Source organism: Trachypithecus francoisi, unplaced genomic scaffold, assembly GCF_009764315.1.
Source record: "Trachypithecus francoisi isolate TF-2019V2 unplaced genomic scaffold, Tfra_2.0 Contig00111, whole genome shotgun sequence".
Classification (NCBI taxonomy): domain Eukaryota; kingdom Metazoa; phylum Chordata; class Mammalia; order Primates; family Cercopithecidae; genus Trachypithecus; species Trachypithecus francoisi.
The window spans coordinates 1,309-25,604 of record NW_022680477.1 but is presented as its reverse complement, the minus strand read 5'-3'; the positions used below and the strand labels follow the sequence as shown (position 1 = coordinate 25,604).

The window sequence follows — 24,296 nt, the reverse complement described above, 5'->3', positions numbered from 1 at the left end:
AGACCTGCCGGGGTTGTGCGTGGCTGCCTGCCGTGTTCCACTCTGCGTCTGCGGGGTCAAAACCCTCCCGCCTGTGAGGGTGGCGCACAGTCATCCTGTCCTTCCAGAATCCTGCAGAACTGCCACGACGAGGCGGCCAAGTTCGTCCATCTGCTCGTGAGCCCTGGCTGCAACTACCTGGTGCAGGAGGACCTGGTCCCCTTCCTGCAGGTGAGAGCCGACGTCTACACCGCACGCCTCACCCCTCAGGGGAGGGCCGGTGTCTACACCGCACACCTCGCGGGAGGGCCGGTGTCTACACCGCACATTTCACGGGAGGGCCGGTGTCCACACCGCACACTTCACGGGAGGGCCAGGGCCGGCGTCTACACCAAACGCCTCATCCGTCACGGGAGGCCCAGGGCCGGCGTCTACACCGCACGCCTCATCCGTCACGGGAGGCCCAGGGCCGACGTCTACACTGCACGCCTCACCCCTCCCGGGAAGGCCCGTGTCCACACGGCACGCCTCACCCCTCACAGGAGGGTCGGAGTCCACACCGCACGCCTCATGTCTTCCCACCCGCAGGACGTGGTGAACACACACCGGGGGCTGTCGTTTCTGAAGGAGGCGTCCGAGTTCCACTCGCGATACATCACCACGGTGGGTCCCCAGCAGAGGGGCCGGGGTGAGCCCCGGGGGCGGTTCCAGCGCGGGGTGGGGCGGGCGGCGTCCGGGGTCTTCAGCTTCGGCAGGAGGCGGCTGTTTCCTGGGAACGTGTCTGCCGTGCCTGGGAGCCCGGCGTTGGGGGCACTCTGGTTTTCCGGGGTGGCCGCGCCCCTTTCCCACCTGTCCTGGGCCCCCGTAGCTCCGGGGCGTCCTCGGCCAGACCCTCCCCGCTTTGCGCAGCCTGAGGCGGCGCCTCCCTCAGGGCCCTTCCCGCTGCCCCCGTCCGTCGGACCCTGGCGAGCCTGGTGCGGCTGAGACCAAGGCCGCGCCCCTCGCTCCGGGTCTCCGTGCGGGGCGAGGCTCGGGGGGTCTGCGCACCCCCCGCACTGACGGCGCCCCCGCAGGTCATCCAGCGGATCTTCTACACCGTGAACCGGTCCTGGTCCGGCAGGATCACCTGCGCCGAACTGCGGAGGAGCTCCTTCCTGCAGGTGCTGAGCGCGCCTGCCCTGCCCTGCCCTGTCCTCCCGTCCCTCCCTCCCTCACCTCCTTTCCTTACTCCTCCTTTCCTTCCTCTCCTTTCCCCTGCCCCTCACTCCCACCCCTCCCCACCTCCCCCACGCTCACTGCCCACCCCCAGGCCTGTGAGCACCGACACCGCGCCGCCTGCAGTTGCGGGTCCATGGTTGATCTGGGAAGTGGGGGGGGGGGGCCGTAATGGGCACCAGGGGGAGCCGAGCCCTCATTCCCTGAGAGCTGCCCCCCCACGCCCACGCCCGCCTAGGGAGCCACCCCCATGCTGGAGCTCCCCCCACCGCAGAGCTGCCCCCACTCGGAGTGGCCCCGCCCCGCCTTCCCTGCCCCCGCCCGCAGCCACCCGGACTTGGGGCGTCCTCCCAGAGGCCCCGCGCTCAGGCCTCCTGGGTCCTTTGGCAGAATGTGGCGCTGCTGGAGGAGGAGGCGGACATCAACCAGCTGACCGAATTCTTCTCCTATGAGCACTTCTATGTCATCTACTGCAAGTTCTGGGAGCTGGACACGGACCACGACCTGCTCATCGACGCGCACGACCTGGCGCGGCACAATGACCACGGTGCGCAGGGGCAGAGGGGCGGGCGGGGCGCGGGGACACCGAGCAGACCCTTCTTCTCTCAGGGCCTCCCGGGTCTGCAGCTGCCTCTCGTTCCCCACTCCCCGCTCCGTGTCTGGGTCCCCGCGTGCGCCTCTGCACCAGGCCTCCGCCCCGGGCGTCTGCAGGGTCAGTGTGGGCCGCCGGTCCTGAGGCTCAGACGGCTGCACCCGGCCCCGAGGGCCTGCACCTCTGCGGGGCTTTATTGTTAACACCCGGGCAAGGGCGTGCAGACCAGCCGCCGTCCCTCAGGAGCTCCGGGTTCCAGCCCCAAGGCCGGGAGCAGTTTCCATCCAATCCCAGGCTGGCTGGAGCGCAGGCTTAGAGGTCGGTGGGATACCTCCGCGGGAGGCGGTGCCTCCCAGGTGTCCTCACCTGGCGCCTCTGAGAGTCGTCGAGCTTTCCAGGAACGAGAACCTGCCTGTGGCCTGTGGGGCTGGAATTTTCTAAAAGATTCCTTGAAGTCTGCTTTCCCCCCGTCCCCCAAAAAACCACATGACCAAGAGTATTTCCCAGTCACGGTGGCATCTGTCGCGGGCGGCCGACTCGCAGGCCTGGTTTCCGGAATGTGGGCTCCGCCCGTCCGCGTCTCCCGGGGCTGGTCCTGGGCCGCGTGGCCGCGGTAGATCCCCGTCCTGCGTGCGTGGGACGCGCCCCTGAGCCGACGTAGCGTTTCCTGGATTTCTCGTGTACCCAGTTCAGGGAGCCACCTGCGTCCTGGACCCCATAAGTAGCCGCGAGAAGAGCACAGCTCGGCAGAGCCGCCCGTGTGGCCCGAGCCAGAGCCTCACCGCGGGGAATCGCCCCGAACCAGGCGTTCGCTGTCCCCGTGAACCCCGGGCCCGGCCCTGGCTTTCCCTGTTCCTCTGGTGCCCACTCTGGGTCTCAGGGCAGGACGGGCTGTGCGGCCGGGCGATGGCGGGTGCGGCCGGGCTGGGCTGTTTGTCATGCAGGGCGGCCTGAAGCGGGGAGCATCTTGGCTCTGTGCGTGCCAGGGACACGGGCGACCGCAGGGATGGCCGTCCAGGCTGCGGGACCTCGTGGGCCGGAGCTGACGGCGACGGTGCCTTTGCTCTTGCCTCTCGTTAGCGGAGTCTGGGCTGAAACGTGTTACTTTTCGGGATCGCACTGGAGGCCTCACTCTGCCTCTGGAAGCAGAACCTTGGAGGCCTGAATGTTCTGCCCGTTAAAGTCGGGTTTGGAACCACGCTCAGCTTCGTGCTCCCCTGGTCCGCTCCAAGGGCAGGTGTGGCTGCACCCGGGAGGGGCCTGTGCAGGGGCCCCGGGGCCGCCTGTGGGCATTTCGGTCCTTACCCCATCCGGGCTCGGCTCGGGGGGTCGTGACATGGGGCCGAGGCGCGGTGCGGGCTGCCCATCCACCCCCTTCCTTTCCAGCCATTTCTACCAAGATGATCGACAGGATCTTCTCCGGAGCAGTCACGCGGTACGTGCGGCTCAGACCCCGGGCCTGAGCGAGCCCCGAGATGGGGACGTTGCCGGCATCCAGGCGGCCGTGGCGGGGGTGCAGGTGCACTGCTGACCCCACCTGGATCTCGGGAACGCTCTCTGGCCACGTGGCCTCCCCCTCCTCCCCGGAGGGTCAGGAGGAGGGCTGGGACTGGGGTCGCTCTCACCCCCAGTCATGGGCAGGGGCTCCACGCCTGGGAAGCTCTCCCTGACACGTGTCTGCGTCTTTCCCATCCTGCCCTGGGATCTAGAGGCCGAAAAGTGCAGAAGGAAGGGAAGATCAGCTACGCCGACTTTGTCTGGTTTTTGATCTCTGAGGAAGACAAAAAAACGCCGACCAGGTGGGTTCCTGCCGCGGTGTGGGTGTGTTCCGGTGCAGGACCAGGAGCCGCCCGTGTGACGTGTGTCCCCAGGCGGATGCCTGCATGTCGGGAGGGGAGTGCCACAGGGCACGGGCGGATGTACATGCCTGGCAGAGGGGCCGCAGGGGACACGCGGATACGTGCACGCCTGGCAGAGGGGCTGCAGGGGACAGGCGGATACGTGCACGCCTGGCAGGGGGGCTGCAGGGGACAGGCAGATGCGTGCACGCCAGGTGGGGGGCTGCAGGGGACAGGCGGATACGTGCACGCCTGGCAGAGGGGCTGCAGGGGACACGCGGATACGTGCACGCCTGGTGGGGGGCTGCAGGGGACACGCGGATACGTGCACGCCTGGTGGGGGGCTGCAGGGGACAGCGGATACGTGCACGCCTGGTGGGGGGCCAGGGGACAGGCGGATACGTGCACGCCTGGTGGGGGGCTTGCAGGGGACAGGCGGATACGTGCACGCCTGGTGGGGGGGCTGCAGGGGACAGGCGGATACGTGCACGCCTGGTGGGGGGGCTGCAGGGGACAGGCGGATACGTGCACGCCTGGTGGGGGGGCTGCAGGGGACAGGCGGATACGTGCACGCCTGGTGGGGGGCTGCAGGGGACAGGCGGATACGTGCACGCCTGGTGGGGGGCTCCAGGGGACAGGCGGATACGTGCACGCCTGGTGGGGGGCTGCAGGGGACAGGCGGATACGTGCACGCCTGGTGGGGGGCTGCAGGGGACAGGCGGATACGTGCACGCCTGGTGGGGGGGCTGCGGGGACACGCGGATACGTGCACGCCTGGTGGGGGGCTGCAGGGGACAGGCGGTAGTGCACGCCTGGTGGGGGGCTCCAGGGGACAGGCGGATACGTGCACGCCTGGTGGGGGGCTGCAGGGGACAGGCGGATACGTGCACGCCTGGTGGGGGGCCGCAGGGGACACGCGGATACGTGCACGCCTGGCAGAGGGGCCGTAGGGGACAGGTGGATGCATGCACGCCCTGTGGGGGGGCTGCAGGGGACAGGCGGATACGTGCACGCCCGGCAGAGGGGCCGCAGGGCACAAGCAGATGCGTGCACGCCTGGTTGGGAGGCTGCCCCGGGGGCTGCAGGGCACGGGCTGGGAGGGTCCGGGGCGGGGGCTGACAGCGCACCGTGCCACAGCATCGAGTACTGGTTCCGCTGCATGGACCTGGACGGGGACGGCGCCCTGTCCATGTTCGAGCTCGAGTACTTCTACGAGGAGCAGTGCCGAAGGCTGGACAGCATGGCCTTCGAGGCCCTGCCCTTCCAGGACTGCCTCTGCCAGATGCTGGACCTGGTCAAGCCGAGGACCGAAGGTGACGCCCCTTGAGGGCACGGCCCAGGGTGAGGGGACAGATGGGCGAGAGGACGGGACAGACCGGAGAGAGGACGGCCCAGGGTGAGGGGACGAGTGGTGAGAAAATGGTCCAGGGTGAGGGGATGCGTCCACCTGTGAGGCGCTGTCCCTGCTGCAGGGGACCCTGGGAAAGGACCACCCCTACTCCGAGTTTGTGACGAGGGCAGCAGTGCCCAAGAACCTCCTACTCGGGACGTCGACACCCCTCGAGGGTGGCCTGGAGAACCCAGGGCCGGGGCTCACTGGGGACGTCGGCACCGGCTGACGGACCAGTTGCCGCGTTTGTGCTGATGCCACACAGGGTGGTCCAACCCTCTCACCCCTTCTGGTTCCTCCCCACTCACCCTGTCTCCTCCCCTCACCCTGTCTCCTCCCCTCGCACCCCTCTGGCTCCTCCCCTCTCATCCTTCTGGCTCCTCCCCTCTCACCCCGTCTCCTCCCCTCACCCTGTCTCCTCCCCTCTCACCCCCTGGCTCCTCCCCTCACCCTGTCTCCTCCCCTCACCCTGTCTCCTCCCCTCTCACCCTCTCTGTCTCCTCCCCTCTCACCCCTTCTGTCTCCTCCCCTCTTACCCCCCTGGCTCCTCCCTTCTCACCCCCTCTGGCTCCTCCCCTCTCACCACCTCTGTCTCCTCCTCTCTCACCCCCTCTGGCTCCTCCCCTCTCACCCCCGGCTCCTCCCCTCTCATCCCCCTGGCTCCTCCCCTCTCACCCCCCGGCTCCTCCCCTCTCACCCCCGGCTCCTCCCCTCTCACCCCCTGGCTCCTCCCCTCTCATCCCCTCTGGCTCCTCCCCTCTCACCCCCCTCTCACCCCCCCGGCTCCTCCCCTCTCACCCCCTCTGGCTCCTCCCCTCAAGGCTGTTCCCTGCCACCCATCGTCCCAGCCGGGAAGTCCTGAGTAGGAGGTTCTTGCACGGTGAGACTGGACACCGTGGTGCTGGCCCTGGTCACAAACTCAGAGTAGGACTGGCCTTTCCCAGGGCCGCTAAGGCAAAGGGGCGCATCTGCGCTCCCTGGTTTCCTTCTCATCTCAGACTCCAGCTCTGGGACTTTCACTTTGGAAATGGCTCTGAGGCCCGGGCACCACCCTGCAGCCCTCCCTCTCCCTGGCTGGGGCTCTCCTGGTGCTCAGTGTCCGGGGACACCCTGTGGCCCCCGCCTGTCCCATCACACCCGTGGCGGGAGAGCCCGGAGCCTCGTGCCGCATCCTTAACCGCGTGTGACCGACGCAGCAGCCCACACCCGGGCCCGAAGGTGAGGCCGGGCTCACGCCTTGGACACGTCCCCTCCCTGCAGGGAAGATCACGCTGCAGGCAGGACCTGAAGCGCTGCAAGCTGGCCAGCGTCTTCTTCGACACCTTCTTCAACATCGAGAAGTACCTGGACCACGAGCAGAAAGAGCAGATCTCCCTGCTCAGGGTGAGTGCGGGGGTGCGCGGGCGGGGCCGCAGCAGGCCGGGAGTGTGACACGTGCGCTTCCCCCAGGACAGTGACAGCAGCGGCCCCGAGCTCTCGGACTGGGAGAAGTACGCGGCCGAGGAGTACGACATCCTAGTGGCCGAGGAGACGGCGGGGGAGCCCTGGGAGGACGGGTGAGCGCGCGGCCGGGGGACGCGGGGGGCAGTGAGGGGGTGCGGGGACAGTGACGGGCGCGGGGGCAGTGAAGGGGGTGTGGGGGACAGTCATGGGGGCGCGGGGACAGTAACGTGGCGTGCGGGGGCGCAGGGGACAGTAAGGGACGCGGGGCACAGTGAGGTGGGGTGTGGGGACACCGGGGACAGTGAGGGGATGCGGGGACAGTGAGGTGAGGCGCGGGGATGCAGGGTGGGACTCGGTCACTGTCCCCGCCCCCCACACCCTGTAGTGGTGTAAACGGTACTTTTAAGATCCCCGGACGCTGCTGGGTGACGGCTGGCAGGGGGTCGCGGCAGACCACGCCCAGCTTGAGTGAGCTTTGTGGGTCCTGGTGCCCAGTCGTGGGGGCGTCTCCCCTCACCCAGCGGTCAGCGCGCTCACTGAGGGGATGCTCTGGCCTCTTCCTGGTCGGGGGAGGTTTCCCCACATGGGGCTGAGTGTCTCAGATGCTCTCGCTCCGTGTTCCTCTGTCTGTCTGTCCATACGGTAAATGACACTGAGGCATCTTCAGCCAGCCCGGTATTCCCAGCATAGATCTTAGTCGTGTGATCCTTGTATAGGATTGCATTCTTTTTGCAAAGATTATCTGTAGTAGTTTATTATTTTTTTTGAGACAAGGTCTTGCTCTGTCCGCGAGGCGAGGGCAGTGGTGTCATCACAGCTCACTGCAGCCTCAGCCTCCTGGGCTCAAGCCATCCTCCACCCTCGGCCTCCTGAGCACCTCGGATTACAGCAGTGTCCCCCCACCACACCCAGCTAATTATTACGGGGGTGTCCCACGCCTGGCTAATTACTACAAGAGTGTTCCCCCCTACACCCGCTAACTACGGGGGTGTCCCCCCCCCCCCGGCACCCAGCTAATTACTACAGGACTGTCCCCAGCGCCCGGCTAATTTTTTGTTTTTCTAGAGACAGTCTTGTTATGTTGCTTGGGCTGGTCTCAAACTCCTGACCTGGGGTGATCCTCCCGCCTCGGCCCCCCACAGCGCTGGGGTCACAGGCGAGGAGCCCCCACACCCGGCCCACGGCTTTTCTTGGGATGTGTTGGTCTGGCTTGGGTGTCAGGGTAATGCTGGCTCATGCAATCGGGGGCAGTGTCCTCTCCCCTTAGTTTCTGGAAGAGTTTGTATCCAGGACCTGTTACTTCTTCCCTCCATGTCTGGTAGAATTCACCAGTGACCCTATGTGGGCCTGGTTTTATTTATTTATTTATTTTAGATAGAGTCTGGCTCTGTCGCCCAGGTTGGGGTGCAATGGTGCGATCTCGGCTCACTGCAACCTCCACCTCCCGGGTTCAAGCGATTCTCCTGCCTCCGCCTCCCGCATAGCTGAGGTGACAGGCGCTGCCACCGTGCCTGGCTGATTTTTTGTATTTTAGTAGAGATGGGGTTTCACTCTATTGGCCGGGCTGGTCTCGAACTCCCGACCTCAAGGGATGCGCCCGCCTCGGTCTCCCAAAGTGCGGGGGCCTGGGTTTTTACGGTTTGCCTACTTTATCATGGGTCGACTGCCTTCGCCGTGTGCACGTCTGCTCCGGCAGGTGCAGCTCAGGTCTGCGGGGAGCTCGGCGCCGGGCCGTGGGGGGCGTCTTGGAAAGGTGTCCCCACGGGATCTCTCTGAGGGTCTGTGTGTGGGGTTGGTGGCCGCACCACTTTCTCGGGAGCCATGCCTGAGGTCACTGCCCAGACCTTAACGGAAAGCGCGCGTCCCGTCCTCCCACCGCTTGTGTTCCGGTCGGAACCGAACTGGTGGCCTCCACTGGGGGGGGAGGGGGGAGGTGTGTGTGTGTGTGTGTAGCATTTGTCTAAGCCGTGTGTGTGTGTGTGTGTGTAGCATTTGTCTAAGCCGTGTGTGTGTGTGTGTGTGTGTGTGTGTGTGTGTGTAGCATTTGTCTAAGCCGTGTGTGTGTGTGTGTGTGTGTGTGTGTGTGTGTGTGTGTGTGTGTGTGTGTAGCATTTGTCTAAGCCGTGGTCCCCGTTTTGGAAACCGCGTTCCGTCACGGGCTTTTGTTCTCCGGTCCTGCGTGGACACCACGACCCAGTTGTGGACACAGTCCCCTTGCAGCGGGGAGGCTGCCCTCTTCCAGTCGCGGTGGTCGCTTTGGGAAAAGGCGCAGTCCCGGCGACCCCTCTGTCAGGGCGGACGCCGTGCGCACCTGATGCCTGGGGCTCCCACCCGTCCTGGTGCGTTTCCACCTGCGCCGCAGGCCACTCCCCCGGGAGCCTTCGTGGAGCCGCCGGATTCTCAGCCGGGAGCGTGTTGCTGGCTCAGCGGCCGCAGCTCAGGGTCGGCTTAGGGGACGTTCTTGTGCTGGAGGCTGGTCGCTGGGAGGCCTGCGTTTCCCGGAAACCACGGCGCTGGCTCCGGGGCCTGGCTCTGCGCCGCCGGCCCCGTCTTCACCATCCCCTCGTTGCAGGTTCGAGGCCGAGCTCAGCCCTGTGGAGCAGAAGCTGAGTGCCCTGCGGTCCCCACTGGCCCAGAGGCCCTTCTTCGAGGCGCCCGCGCCCCTGGGCGCCGTGGACCTGTACGAGTACGCACGCGGGGACGAGGACCTGGAGACGCTGTGAGGTCGCCCGGGGACCCCACCGCGGGCCCCTCTGCCCGTGCCACGGCTGGGACAGCGCGGCTTGTGTAAAAACTCTTGTCTTTTGGGGAAAGTGAGTGCGTTTGTATGGAATGGTAAATTTTTATTTATTCACAGAAGCGTGTGGTGTGAATTGCCGCGGTGGGTTCGCGCCTGGACCTGCCTGGAGCTCTGACGCCTGGTGGCCCCGCCCGGGGGACACGCGAGGGCCGCTCGGGACTGGGACAGGCTCCCACACGGACACCCTCCGGCCTTTGCCGTCCCGGGGGCCACGTATCTCTGGAAAGGGCCATGTGCGCACAGCTGTGAGCGCAGCTCCCGGGCACGTCGCCCGTCCCCGACAGGAGCCTCCGCCACAGCCTGTGTGTTCTGTGTCAATGCACAAAAACGTTTCTGGCGATCGCGCTTGTGTTTTTGAACGAATGTTGGGAGGCTTTTCAGCCGCGGGCTCGGCTGCCTCAGCCACCGCGTGGGCTTCGTTCCGGATCTACGGACGCGGCCTGGATGGGGGCAGCGGCCACGCCACAGGCCGATGCAGCCTGAGCCTCCTCCCCAGCTTGGGGCCCTTCCCTCCCAGCTCCCGCGGCCAAGGCCGCGTTCCACAAACGGCCCCAGAAGGAAGGAGCCGGCGCCGAGTCGGGGCGTGCGCACCCGGGAGCCACGTGCAGTGACGCGTAAACGAGGGGGTTAGGAGGCCCCGCCGGGCGCAGCCCTGAGTGCAGGGGGGACCACGAGCTCCAGGGGCACCGACACGGATGAACCCAGGCCCAGCTCTGCTCCCTCCGCAGGCCAGGGAGGGTCACGGGTGGTGACCACAGGAACGACCGCCTTTCCTCGCACACGACAAAACACTCCCCCCGGAAAGGGACGTGGCCGCACGGCGGGGAACAGGCGGGCGGGGCGGGAACACCCTGAGAGCTGCACACACGCCCCGTTCATCCACCGCAGCCCTGGCCGTGAAGGAGCTGGACGCACAGGGGGGTCCCCGTGACCCCGGAGAGACGGTGGGAGCTCGGGGCGGTGGGTGGACCTGGCAGACCTCCCAGGGGAACGGTTGCTGCCCCCAAGGTGTCCCCAGTGTCACCAGGTGTCCCCGGATTTCCCGGACGCCCCCACCTGGGTCTGCAAAGGGTCAGGGTCCCCCAACAACAGGACAGGTGCCGGGCAGGAGGGTCCGACGGTGGCCGCGGCAGGTCAATGACAGCGGGAGCCACGGCCTCAGGGCCCAGCCTGCCTCGAGCTCAGGGGAGCCCGTCGGGGAGGGCAAGTGCGCCCCCCACCACCTCAGGACCCCCCACAGCGATGGTCATGGGAGCGAGGGGGCAGAAGTGGGGGTTCACCCCTGACCGGAGCCCTCCGCCTCCCACGCTGACACTAGGAGGCCCCCAGTGGGGCTTCAAGGCTGGGGGTTCAAGGCTGAGACATCCGAGGGCTCCCTGGGGCCGGGAAAGGAAGGACAGCGTCCCCCACCCACATCCCTGGTGAGGCCCCTGCGCGGCCCCCGACACACCCCTATTCACCGCATTCCCCAAGCGCTCCCTCCTCCGCCAGCCACGGCCTCTCATTCCCTGGGCCACACCCGGGCCGGCCCTGCACACTCGGCCTCTGCTGGAGAAGCGGGGGGTCCCCGTGGATGGCGGCGCGGCGGGGAGACCCAGAGCCCAGCCCCCACTTGGTCTAGGGGTCCGTTCCCCTGACAGCCCACGTGGAGGGGGACCGGGGGCCCCCACAAAACAAGCACCCGGCTCACCCTGACGGTGGCCAACGGCCAGGACAGAGGCCAGGACGTCCCAGGGCTCGGCGGGGGCGCCTTTGGCGTCGCCACCTCCCTCTGGGAATGGCCGTCCCGGGCGCACCGCCCTTCCTTCGTGGCCATCACCCCTTGGAGAGCCGCGAGCAGGGACTCAGCCAGCCCCGCCCCTCCCTCCCAGAGTCCCTTCCTGTCAGATCCAAGCGCGACCCCGAAAGGTGCAAACCACAGCCCCGAGGCCCCCGGGCGCCGCCACCTGGGACGGGACACGCGTCCTGCAGGTGCAGTGGGGGTGACGGGCACCCCGGGCTCCCAGCACTGGCGCCAGAGCGCTGTCCCGAGGGGCGGCAGGGACGGGCATGGGAACACGGCGGCTCCCCAGAACGAAGGGACCCAGCCTGGGGCGGGGGGCGGGGCCTGGACGGCCGTGAGACGGGGGCGTTGGGGGAGAACTGGGGGCATCAGACGCAGGAACTGGACAGAGCTGGACGCAGCCGTTCCTGGAGGAGACGCGGCCCCCGGGGGGAGGGGGGGCGGCAGGGAGGCCCTGACGTCTCTCAGAGCGGGGGAAGGAGCAGAGGCCGGAGGTCGTCCCCAGTTCGTGCCCAGGAACCGCCCTGCCCAGGCCAAGCGATCAGACCCCACGTGGCACAGGGGCCTCATCTGTGGCTGACGGGGACACAGTCCCCTGGCCGGCCCAGACCCCGCGTGGCACCAACGGCCCTGCCCAGCCTGAAGCCGCAGACACGGCCCCTCAGCCGGCAAGACGCTGCTGCGTGGCTCCCGCGGGGGCCTCGAACCCAGTTCCCCGTGACCTACGGGCAGACCCCGGCAGGGCAGGGATGCCCCCACCCCGGCACCCTCTGTACAAGCCACAGCTCCCCCAGGCTCGGCCGCCGCACACCCCACTGGGAGCCTGGGGAGCCGCCGCAGCACTGGACCGCACCCCCGGCCCCAGGACATGTCCGGGTGGGGGCTGCCCCTCAGCGGCCCATGTCCTCACCAGGGCATAGCTCTCTCCACTGCAGTATCGAGCAGCCACAGGAGGGGACGAGGCCCCGTGGGGAAGGAAGACCCCAGGGGTGGAGGGACAGCAGGTGCCACTTGGACAAGCCTCCCACAGGGCTCCAGTCTCGCTCTGTCACCCAGGCTGGAGTGAGTGGCGCGATCCCAGCTCACTGCAACCTCCATCATCTCCCGGGTTCCCAGCATTCTCCTGCCTCAGCCTCCCAAGTAGCTGGGACTACAGGCGCCGCCACCTCGCCCGGCTAATTTTTTGTGTTTTTAGCCGAGACGGGGTTTCACCATGTTGACCAGGTTGGTCTCGAACCCCTGACCTCGTGATCCACCTGCCTCAGCTTCCCAAAGTAATGGGATGACAGGCATGAGTCACTGCACCTGGCCTTTAATAGAAAACTGGGCCCCCCCTCTCCTGCCCAGGCTGGTCCTGGGCTTCAGTGATCCCACCTTGGCCGCCCAAAACGCTGGGATGACAGGTGCGAGCCGCCGTGCACAGCGCAGCAGCCACACAAGCTGTGCACACGGGGGTGCTGACCAGAAACTCGACCCAACACACCTGCCACATGCGACTCTAGAAATGCCATGGAGGCCGGGCGCGGCGGCTCACGCCTGTCATCCCAGCACTTTGGGAGGCCGAGGCGGGCAGATCCCCTGAGGTCAGGAGTTCGAGACTAGCCTGGTCAACCTGGTGAAACCCTGTCTCTACTAAAAATACAAAAATCAGCCAGGCGTGGTCGTGGTCACCTGTCATCCCAGCTACATGGGAAACTGAGGCAGGGGAGTCACTGGAACCCAGAAGGCAGAGGTTGCAGTGAGCCGAGATCACGCCACTGCACTCTAGCCTCAGCGAAAGAGCGAGACTGTCTCAGATAAACATGCCACAGACACGGAAACCTGCTCCGTGCTCACCTCCCCCAACGTCACAGTCAGGGACACAGGCCGTGCCTCACAGGGTGCGGTGACAGGACGTCCACTGTGGCCGTGATCCTCCTGACCTCCCCTCATCCAGGGGTGCCCTGACCCTTCGGGACTGTGGGGTGCCCTGGACATGAGGGCCATGGGGTACCCCAACCCTTTAGGGCTACAGGGTACCCTAAACATGACAGCCGTGGGGTACCCTGAACATGACAGCCGTGGGGTGCCCCAACTTTAATACTGTAAGGTACCCTGAACACGAGGGCCATGGGGCACCCCAACCCTGTGGGACTGTAGGGTGCCCTGAACATGACGGCTGGGGGGAACCCAAACTTTTAGGACGGTGGGACATGCTGACTTCTTAAGACCACGGCTTACCCTGACGCTTACGGCTCTGTGGTGCCCCCGACTCCTCAGGCTGGTGCCTACGGGACGCCAGGCGTACGTGGGGAGGGGGCAGAGGCAGAAAAGCGATGGGGGAGGTGGAGGGCATTGGCTGTCCCTGCCCTGAAGGACAGGATGGAGCTAGTCAGGTAGGAGTGTGGCCAGAACCAGCACCCAAGGACTCAAGGGAGAGACAGGGTGCGAAGAGAGAAGGGGAGGGGTGGGGGGAGAGGAAGGGAGGGGGTGTGGGCGGGGAGAGTGGGGGAAGAGATGAGGGGTGGGGGGAGAGAGGAAGCATGATGGGGAGAGAGGAGGGGTGGGGGATATGGGGGGATGGTGGGAGAGAGGAGGAGTGGGGTGGTGAGAGAAGAGGGGGTGGGGAGAGGGGAGGGGCGGGGAGAGAAGGGGGTGGGGTGGTGGGCAGAGAGGAGAGGAGGGGAGGGGGGAGAGAGGAAGCATGATGGAGAGAAGAGGGGTGGCAGGTATGGTGGGACGGTGGGGGGAATGGGGGATATGGATGGGGGGTGGGGAGGGGACACAGGGAGGAACCGGGGTCACACTTGGGGCCGGCCCCCTGACTGGAACGTGGCCTTGAGCCACCTGCCACCAGCCTGTGGGACCTCAGGGACACGGTGAGGGAGCTGGGCCTCGGGTCCCAGCCTGGATGCTGCCGCCTCCCATCCCCAGCCTCACCGAGGGGCCACTGACTTCCTCACTGCCCAGGAATCCCGTCCCCGGGTTCTGGGGCCTGCACAGGAAATACGCAGGTGCAGGTGCAGAGCCACGTCCCCACACCGCGGGTGTCTGTTTGTATCCCCGTGGGTAGAAAATCCAGGGATGCGTGTAGACGAAGAGCCCTCCGCACGCCTGGAACCCCAGCGCCTTGGGACGCTGACGTGGGGGGATCACCTGAGCTCAGGAGTTTGAGCCCAGCCTGGGCCACATGGAGAAACCTCGTGTCTAGGAAGAATTACAATCAGATGGACGTGGTGGCAGGTGCACCTGTCACCCCAGCTACGCGGGAGGCTGAGGCAGGAAAATCGCTTGAACCCGGGAGGCAGAGATTGCAGGGAGCCGAGATGGTGCCATTGCACTCCAGCCTGGGCGACAGAACGAGACGGTGTTTCAGAAAAAAACCAATTTAGCCGTTTGCATGATGAAGACCAGAGAATAAAACATGAAGAGAATCTCAGCAACTCACTCTCCAATGCCTTTAGGAAAATGACATGAGAAACATACACACAGGAAGTATTCGGGATTTCTTCCAGTTTAAGAAACAGAATCTGGGGCCGGGCGCGGTGGCTCACGCCTGTAACCCCAGCACTTTGGGAGGCTGAGGTGGGCGGATCCCCCGAGGTCAGGAGTTCGAGACCTGCCTGGCCAACATGGAGAATCCCCATCTCTACTAAAAGTATGAAAAGCAGTCCGGTGTGGTGGTGTGCACCTGTCATCCCAGCTACTCGGGAGGCCGAGACCGGCAGCCATCCTCCCACCTCAGCCTCCTGAGTAGCTGGGACTACAGGACCCATGCCCAGCTAATTTTTTTTTTTAAGAGATGGGGGTATCAGTATGTTGCCCAGGCTGGTCTTGAACTCCTATCCCCACTCGGCCTCCCAAAGCAGGGGGATTCCAGGTGTGAGCCACTGTGGGACGCACACGACCCGGCTCACACCTGCCCCTACACACAGGTATTTCTGACCCGAATGGCGGGGCAGTCACTGCAGAATCAAAAGGAACCTGAAGCCTGCAGCCCTGCACCATCCATGTGCCACTGCATTGACTTAAAGCTTCTCACGGGCCGGGCGCAGTGGCTCACACCTGTCATCCCAGCACTTTGGGAGGCCGAGGCGGGCGCATCACCTGAGCTCAGGAGTTCAAGACCAGCCTGGCCAACATGGTGAAACCCCGTCCCTACTAAAAATACAAAAATTAGCCGGGCGTGGTGGCAGGTGCCTGTCATCCCAGCTACTCAGGAGGCTGAGGCAGGAGAATCGCTTGAACCCAGGAGACGGAGCTTGCAGGGAGCTGAGATCGCACCACTGCACTCCAGCCTGGGCGACAGAGCGAGACTCTGTCTCAAAAACAAAAATAAATACAAAAAGCTTCTCGTGAACGATGAAAACCAAAATGACCATCGCGTCCGCACCGTACGGATCTGCCTCTGCTACAACCAGCAGGACCACAGCTGGGCTGTGACTCAGTTTCCTTACGAAAAGCACCAGGGGAGACCGGGAATTAGTCCCCCCCAGGTGACACTCACATCCCTATGGATCAAACACAATCCGAGACACGCATCTCATCCTGTCTGTGCGGCCCACACGGTGCTGCCGAGAGCACGTTCAGTCTATGGTTTGGTTTGGGTTTTGCTGTTTTCTGACACAGGGTCTCACTCTGCCTCTCAGACTGGAAGGCAGCGGTGCAATCTCAGCTCACCACAGCCTCCACCTTCTGGGCTCGAGTGATTCTCTTTACACAAAACATACAGGCCCACATGGACCCTTTCCAGAGAGACGTGGCCCCCGGAACTGCAAAGGTCAGACAGTGTCTGTGTGGGAGCCCGTCCCATTTTTTTTTTTGAGACGGAGTCTCGCTCTGTCACCCAGGCTGGAGTGCAGTGGCGTGATCTCAGCTCACTGCAAGCTCCGCCTCCCGGGTTTACGCCATTCTCCTGCCTCAGCCTCCTGAGTAGCTGGGACTACAGGCGCCCGCCACCTCGCCGGCTAGTTTTTTGTATTTTTAGTAGAGACGGGGTTTCACCGTGTTAGCCAGGATGGTCTCGATCTCCTGACCTCATGATCCGCCGTCTCGGCCTCCCAAAGTGCTGGGATTACAGGCTTGAGCCACTGCGCCCGGCCTTTCTTTTTTTTCTTAAAAAGAGATGGGATCTGGCCGGGCGCGGTGGCTCAAGCCTGTAATCCCAGCACTTTGGGAGGCCGAGACGGGTGGATCACGAGGTCAGGAGATCGAGACCATCCTGGCTAACACGGTGAAACCCCGTCTCTATTAAAAATACAAAAACTAGCGGGCGAGGTGGCGGGCGCCTGTAGTCCCAGCTACTCAGGAGGCTGAGGCAGGAGAATGGCGTAAACCCGGGAGGCGGAGCTTGCAGTGAGCTGAGATCTGGCCACTGCACTCCAGTCCGGGCGACAGAGCGAGACTCCGCCTCAAAAAAAAAAAAAAAAAAAAGAGATGGGATCTCACTACGTTGCCCAGGCTGGTCTTGAACTCCTGGGCTCCAGTGGTCCTCCCCAGTTGGCCCTTCCAAAGCGCTGGGATTCCAGGTGTGAGCCACTGCGCTTGGCATCGGGTCTGTTTGAAGTTAAAAATGTCACAAGACAAGCCGGGTACAGTCTCATGCCTGGAATCCAGCACTTTGCGAGGCCACGTGCTTGAGCTCAGGAGTTTGAGTCCAGCCTGGGGAGCACAGGCTGAGAGACTCTGTCTCCATGAAAAAAAAAATAAACAACAACAACAAAAACCACACAGTAGCCAGGTGTGAAGGTACACGCCTGTAGTCCCAGCTACTTAGGAGGCTGAGGTGGGAGGATTGCTTGAGCCCGGGGGGTAGAGGCTGAAGTAAGCAGAGATCACACCACTGTTCTCCAGTGTGGGCAACACAGCAAAATCCTGCCTCAAAAAAAAAAAACAAAAAAGTTTCCAGGCCAGGCGCGGTGGCTCGCACCTGTCATCCCAGCACTTTCAGAGGCCGAGGCGGGTGGATCACTTGTGGTCGGGGGTTTGAGACCAGCCTGGCCAACAAGGTGAAACCCCGTCTCTACTAAACATACAGAACAATTAGCTGGGCGTGGTAGCAGGTGCCTGTAATCCCAGGTACTCGGGAGGCTGAGGCAGAAGAATCGCTTGAACCCGGGAGGCGGAGGTTTCGGTGAGCTGAGATCACGCCACTGCACTCCAGCCTGGGTGACAGAGCGAGACTCCGTTTGAGGAAAAAAAAAAAAAAGTTTAGAAAACAATATACACAATATGAATTTTTTAAAAATTTTTTCCTGAGACAGAATTTCGCTTGTCGCCCAGGCTGGAGAGCAGTGGTGCGATCTCGGCTCACCGCAATCTTTACCTCCCGGGTTCAAGCGATTCTCCTGCCTCAGCCTCCCGGGTACCTGGTATTACAGGCACCTGCTACCACGCCTGGGTAATTTTTGTATTTTTAGTAGAGACGGGGTTTCACCACGTTGGCCAGGCTGGTCTCGAACTCCTGACCTCCGGTGATCCGCCCACCTCAGCCTCCCGAAATGCCAGGATGACAGGCGTGAGCCATCGTGCCCAGCCATGCATCCCTGTTTGGTACAATTTTGAGAAACACAAACGTCTATATACAGACATACACAGGTGTATCTATTATCCATGCATGCGTGCCTACACACCCTCACAAATGTGTGTGTGCATGTGTGTGTATACTTACACATTTTGGTGATATTTGGTGATAATCTTCTAGCCCTATATAGGACTGCGGGAACACAACCAAATCTTAACAATGTTTACCTCAGGGCCGGGCGCGGTGGTTCACGTCTGTCATCCCAGCACTTTGGGAGGCTGAGGCGGGTGGATCAGCTGAGGTCGTGAGTTCGAGACCAGCCTGGTCAACATGGTGAAATCCCTTCTCTACTAAAAATGCAAAATTAGCTGGCTGTGGTGGCAGGTGCCTGTCATCCCAGCACTTTGGGAGGCCGAGGCAGGTGGATCACCTGAGGTCAGGAGTTCGAGACCAGCCTGGTCAACATGGTGAAATCCCTTCTCTACTAAAAATATAAAAATTAGCCAAGCATGGTGGCTCACACCAGTAATCCCAGCTACTCAGGAGGCTGAGGCAGGAGAATGACTTGAACCTGGGAGGCAGAGGTTGCAGTGAGCCAAGATCACACCACTGCACTCCAGCCTGGGCGACAAAAGCAAAACTCCATCTCAAAAAAAAAAAAAACAAAAACAAAAACAAACCTGCAAACCTGCTATAAAACCGCCACCTCCTTGGCCTGATGTGGTGGCTCACATCTGTCATCCCAGCACTTTGGGAGGCCGAGGCGGGTGGATCACCTGAGGTCAGGAGTTCGAGACCAGCCTGGGCGGCAGAGTGAGACTCTGTCTCAAAAACAAACAGTCACTCCCAACCCACTCACACTAAACCCTTCTCTCAAGGGCTATGGATAAACAGTTCCACGTCTAAGAACCCAGGCTGCCACGAGACATGTGACAAAACTCCAGGACAGGAAATTGCAAACATCTAAGATGATCGTAGGTAAAACATCAGAGCAATCTCTTTTTTAAACACTTGTGAAGGTGCATGGGTAAATGATCAGATTTCTTAGATTCTTTTTTATTATTATTTTTTTGAGACAGAGTCTCGCTCTGTCGCCCAGGCTGGAGTGCAGTGGCCGGATCTCGGCTCACTGCAACCTCCTCCGCCTGGGTTCAAGCCATTCTCCCACCTCAGCCTCCGGAGCAGGTGGGATTACAGGCACCTACCAGCACGCCTAATTTTCTCTATTTTTAATAGAGACAGGTTTTATGTTGGCCAGGATGCTCTCAAACTCCCGACCTCAAGTGATCCACCCGCCTCGGCCTCCCAAAGTGCTGAGATGACAGGTGCGAGCCACCACGCCCGGCCTAGATTTACTGGATTCTAAAATGCACAATTCTCTTATACCTTGGTGGGTCTGAAACCGAGGTCGTCTCACCATCCACAGGAATCTTTAATAGTGTGGGTTTTTTTTTTTTTCCCCTAACACTGATTACATCAATGATGCATCTTAAAACTCACTGGTACTTCAAAGTCAAGGAAGCAGGAAATTCCCAAAACCAGGGTGTTTCTGCTAAGCGGTCTGCGGCCTCCGGTGTATTTTGAATACCAGCCACGGTGGGGCGGCCGCATCTCACCAGGCAGGCACATCCGTAAACGGCTTCAGGACCGACTGAGTGGCCAAATTACATATAAAAACCTGAGAGAGGCCGGGCGCGGTGGCTAACGCCTGTCATCCCAGCACTCTGGGAGGCCGACGCGGGTGGATCACGAGGTGAGGAGTTCGAGCCCATCCTGGTTAACACGGTGAAACCCCGTCTCTACTAAAAATGCAAAAAAAAATTAGCTGGGTGTGGTGGCAGCGGCTGTAGTCCCCGCTACTCGGGAGGCTGAGGCAGGAGAATCGCTTGAACCTGGGGGCAGAGGTTGCAGTGAGCCGAGATCGCGCCACTGCACTCCAGCCTGGGTGACAGAGCGAGACTCCATCTCAAAAACCGAACCTGAGGCCTGGTGCGGTGGCTCACGCCTGTCATCCCAGCACTTTGGGAGGCCGAGGCGGGCAAATCACGAGGTCAGGAGTTCAAGACCAGCCTGAGTAACATGGAGAAACTCCGTCACTACTAAAAATACAAAAGTAGCCGGGCGTGGTGGCGGGCGCCTGTCATGCCAGCTATTTGGGAGGCTGAGGCAGGAGAATCACTTGAACCAGGGAGACAGAAGTTGCGCTGAGCTGAGATCGAGCCACTGCACCCCAGCCTGGGCGACAAGAACAGAACTCCGTCTCAAAAAATAAATAAATAAAAATTAAAAAAAAAATGTAAGAGCCCAGCGTCCTTATACAAAGGCTGGAATGTCACCAAGGCCCACCAAGTTTTGCCGAGGGCTTTCCTGGGCCTTGAACCATGACAAGATGACAAAGGAATTCCCAGCAGGACCCATTTGAGTTTAAAGAAGTTTCGTTGGGGGTCTGAGGAAACTCGCCAGGCCTCCACAAACAGTTTCCTAGGGTGTAAGGGATCCGTCCAAACCTCCGTGGTTTACCAAGAGACGAGATAAGGGTAATCACCACCCCCCCCAGACCCACCTACAGTGAGACCATTTACTGAGGCTCCAGAGAAAGGTCTTTAGGACTCAGACCTACTTTATAGATTAAAAGAAATTAATACCTTATGTCTTTTTTTTTTTTTCTCCTGAGGCCGAGTCTCATTCTGTCGCTCAGGCTGGAGTGCAATGGTGCGATCTCGGCTCGCTGCAACCTCTGCCTCCCGGGTTTGAGCAATTCTCCTGCCTCAGCCTCCCGAGTAGCTGGGATGACAGGCACCTGCCACCACGCCTGGCTAATTTTGTATTTTTAGTACAGACGAGGTTTCCCCATGTTGGCCAGGCTGGTCTCAATCTCCCGACCTCAGGTGATCCACCCGCCTCAGCCTCCCAAAGTGCTGGGATGACAGGCGTGAGCCACCGCGCCCGGCCCCACTTACGTCTTTGCATGAATGCACACTTACCTATAGACATATAGCATACAAGGTACGTAAGCGCTGGAAAACTTTGTAATTTTGAGTCTGGTGATAATTTCCAGACCTTCTCCCTGTACCCGGTTACAGAAATAAAACCTGTCTCCTCTCCCAGTTCATCCACGTCGCACTGTTCGGCTGTGAGAATTAGCAGGCGAGCTTCGGTTTGGACTCGGAACAAGAGAAGTGACATCGTGCCATCATGATCGATTTTCTTCCCTCTTTTCCTCTATCAGGACATAGTATCAATAACAGAGAAGACAGTAAGACATTTACCACCTCATCAGCAAGAATGTTAATCCCCACCGTTCCCCTTCCGCATCTCCCAAAACCACTGGAAGAAACGAAAGCAGGGCCAGGCACGGTGGCTCACGCTGTCATCCCAGCACTTTGGGAGGCGGAGGCAGGTGGATCACCTGAGGTCAGGAGTTCAAGACCAGCCTGGCCAACATGGAGAAACCCCATCTCTACTAAAAAAATACAAAATTAGGGGCATGGTGGTGCCTGCCTGTAATCCCAGCTACTCAGGAGGTGGAGGCTGCAGTGAGCCCAGATCGTGCCGTTGCGCTCCAGCCTGGGCAACAAGAGCAAAACTCTGTCTCAAAAAGAAAGAAAGAATGAAAGAAAGAAAAAAGAAAGGAAGGAGGCGAGGGAGGCGAGGGAGGCGAGGGAGGCGAGGGAGGCGAGGGAGGCGGGAGGGAGGCGAGGGAGGCGAGGGAGGCGAGGGAGGCGAGGGAGGCGAGGGAGGCGAGGGAGGCGAGGGAGGGGAGGGAGGGGAGGGAGGGGAGGGAGGGGAGGGGAGGGGAGGGGAGGGGAGGAGGGGAGGGGAGGGGAGGGGAGGGGAGGGGGGGAGGGGAGGGGAGGGGAGAGAGAAGGAGGGGAGGGGAGGGGAGGGGAGGGGGGGAGGGGAGGGGAGAGAGAAGGAGGGGAGGGGAGAGAGGAAAGGAGGGGAGGGGAGAGAGAAAGGAGGGGAGGGGAGAGAGAGAAAGGAGGGGAGGGGAGAGAGAAAGGAGGGAGGGGAGAGAGAAAGGAGGGGAGGGGAGAGAGAGAAAGGAGGGGAGGGGAGAGAGAAAGGAGGGGAGGGGAGAGAGAGAGAAAGGAGGGGAGAGAGAAAGGAGGGGAGGGGAGAGAGAAGGAGGGGAGGGGAGAGAGAAAGGAGAGGAGGGGAGAGAGAAAGGAGAGGAGGGGAGAGAGAAAGGAGAGGAGGGGAGAGAGAAAGGAGAGGAGGGGAGAGAGAAAGGAGAGGAGGGGAGAGAGAAAGGAGAGGAGGGGAGAGAGAAAGGAGAGGAGGGGAGAGAGAAAGGAGAGGAGGGGAGAGAGAAAGGAGAGGAGGGGAGAGAGAAAGGAGAGGAGGGGAGAGAGAAAGGAGAGGAGGGGAGAGAGAAAGGAGAGGAGGGGAGAGAGAAAGGAGAGGAGGGGAGAGAGAAAGGAGAGGAGGGGAGAGAGAAAGGAGAGGAGGGGAGAGAGAAAGGAGAGGAGGGGAGAGAGAAAGGAGAGGAGGGGAGAGAGAAAGGAGAGGAGGGGAGAAAGGAGAGGAGGGGAGAAAGGAGAGGAGGGGAGGGAAGACGGGAGGGGAGAGAGGAGATCTACGTCCAGCGAGAAGCCCCCAACACAGACCACACACCCTGGAAACATCTGCTCCTGTGAGGTTTTTAGAGACAGGGTCTCTCTGTTGCCCCGGCTGCAGTGCACCGGTACAGTCACAGCTCACAGCAGTGTTAGCCTCCCAGGCTCAGATGATCCTCCGGCCTCAGCCTCCCTAGTAGCCGGGAGGACTAGGCGTCCACCACCCAGTCCAGCTAATTTTTAAAATTTTCTCAGGGCCAGGCACGGTGGCTCACGCCTGTCATCCCAGCACTTTGGGAGGCCGAGGCGGGTGGATCACAAGGTCAGGAGATGGAGACCAGCTGGGCAACATGGTGAAACCCCGTCTCTACTAAAAATAAAAAAGATTAGCGGGCGTGGTGGCGGCGCCTGTAATCCCAGCTATTTGGGAGGCTGAGGCAGGAGAATCGCTTGAACCGGAGGTGGAGGTTGCAGTGAGCTGAGATCGTGCCCCTGCACTCCAGCCTGGGCAACACAGACTTTGTCTCCAAAAAAAAAAAAGAAAAGAAAAAATATTCTTACAGAGAAGAGGGTCTCGCTGTTGGCCAGGCTGGTCTGGAACACCTGGGCTCAGTCAATCCTCCTGTGTCGGCCTCCGACGGTGCTGGGAGGACAGGCCTGAGCCACCGTCCGGCCACCTACAGCTTTTTGTCCCCAAAATCAGTCCAGGAAGAGGCACAGCTCAGGCGTGAGCAGCCCGAGTCGGCGCCAGGTGGCGCCCAGGTCCCGAGCCAGCTCTGTCGGCAACGCAGCCTCATCCCCCGACCTGCACGTCCCCTCTCGTCCCAGAGCTCGACCCCCCAGAGCCATCATCCCGCCAACCGCAGGGCTCACCCTCCCAAGGACCCCTGGCCGGGGTCTGGGCCTGCGTGCTGGTCCATGGACTCGCTTACGGACACTCCTCCTGCTCAGAGGGCACAGAGACCAGGTACTAAAGGATACTGATGGCTACACACACGTCCCTGAGCTCTCCACCTGGGGACGCCCAGAGCTTCCCCCACAGCACCTTCAAAGCTCTCATTCCATCTCTCAGTCTATTAACAGGGCAGACAGAGCCCAGGAGATTGTCGGCTACACACACACACACACACATCCCTGAGCTGTCCACCTGGGGACGCTCTCATTCTATCTCTCAGTCTATTAACAGGGAAGACAGAGCTCAGGAGATTGACGGCCACACACACACACATGCACGCACGTCCCTGAGCTCTCCACCTGGGGATGCCCAGCGTTCCTCCTACAGCACCTTCAAAGCTCTCATACTGTCTCTCAGTCTATTAACAGGGCAGATGGCACCCAGGAGATTGTCAGCTACACACACACACACACACAACACACACACACACACACACACGTCCCTGAGGTGTCCACCTGGAGACGCTCTCATTCCGTCTCTCAGTCTATTAACAGGGAAGACAGAGCCCAGGAGATTGACAGCTATACACAAACACACACAACACACACACACACACACACACACACACACCTGACTTCACACCTGGGGATGCCCAGAGCACCTCCCACAGCACCTTTGAAGCTCTCATTCCGTCTCTCAGTCTATTTAAACAGGGCAGATGGAGCCCAGGAGATTGTCGGCTACATATACACATACACATACACGTACACACACACACACACACACACACACGGAGCCCAGATTGACAGCTACACACCCCCCTCCCCCTACACACACACGTCCCTGAGTTCACCACCTGGGGACGCTCTCATTCCGTCTCGCAGTCTATGAACAGGGAAGACAGAGCCCGGAGAGGCCTCTGTCCCGCGCTGCCCTGGCAAATCTGGGTTCCGATTCTGAGTTCAGCGATGTTAAAAAATAATAGTCTACGTCCCCTGCTTAGGGCTACATATAGCAAACCCTATTTACCCCGGCTGGGCACATCACGATTCCACCTGCAGAGGCTCCCATCACTGTCCTAGGTCCATCCCCAGCTTGGCGATGGTTCCAAATGCCTCCCCCGACCGCTCCCCCAGTCAAGGTCTTGCTCTGTCGCCCAGGATGGAGTGCGGTGGCGCGATCTCAGCTCACTGCAACCTCCACCTCCCACGTTCAAGAGATTCTCCTACCTCGGCTTCTGGGGTAGCTGGGACTACCGGCACCTGCCACCACGCCCAGCTAATTTTTGCATATTTAGTAG

At 61.6% G+C, this 24,296-nt stretch overlaps 1 protein-coding gene and 1 long non-coding RNA gene across 2 annotated transcripts in view; one reads left to right on the top strand and one right to left on the bottom strand.

The window, feature by feature from the left end:
• Positions 1-9,313, top strand: part of LOC117099195 (serine/threonine-protein phosphatase 2A regulatory subunit B'' subunit beta-like) — a 32,937-nt gene extending 23,624 nt beyond the window's left edge. Inside the window, 11 exon segments of the mRNA XM_033238676.1 lie at positions 108-210; positions 568-642; positions 1,053-1,139; positions 1,585-1,741; positions 3,173-3,221; positions 3,496-3,585; positions 4,762-4,937; positions 6,275-6,291; positions 6,293-6,397; positions 6,464-6,570; positions 9,030-9,313. Of these exon segments, the coding sequence (XP_033094567.1) occupies positions 108-210; positions 568-642; positions 1,053-1,139; positions 1,585-1,741; positions 3,173-3,221; positions 3,496-3,585; positions 4,762-4,937; positions 6,275-6,291; positions 6,293-6,397; positions 6,464-6,570; positions 9,030-9,180 (1,117 nt within the window). The 3' untranslated portion in view covers positions 9,181-9,313.
• Positions 9,314-22,662: 13,349 nt separating this feature from the next.
• On the bottom strand, positions 22,663-24,090 carry LOC117099102. The gene is made up of 2 exons (XR_004443711.1): positions 23,475-24,090; positions 22,663-23,235 (listed from the first exon to the last, which is right to left on the bottom strand). It is a non-coding gene; the product is annotated as an uncharacterized LOC117099102 (long non-coding RNA).
• Positions 24,091-24,296: the final 206 nt, after the last annotated feature.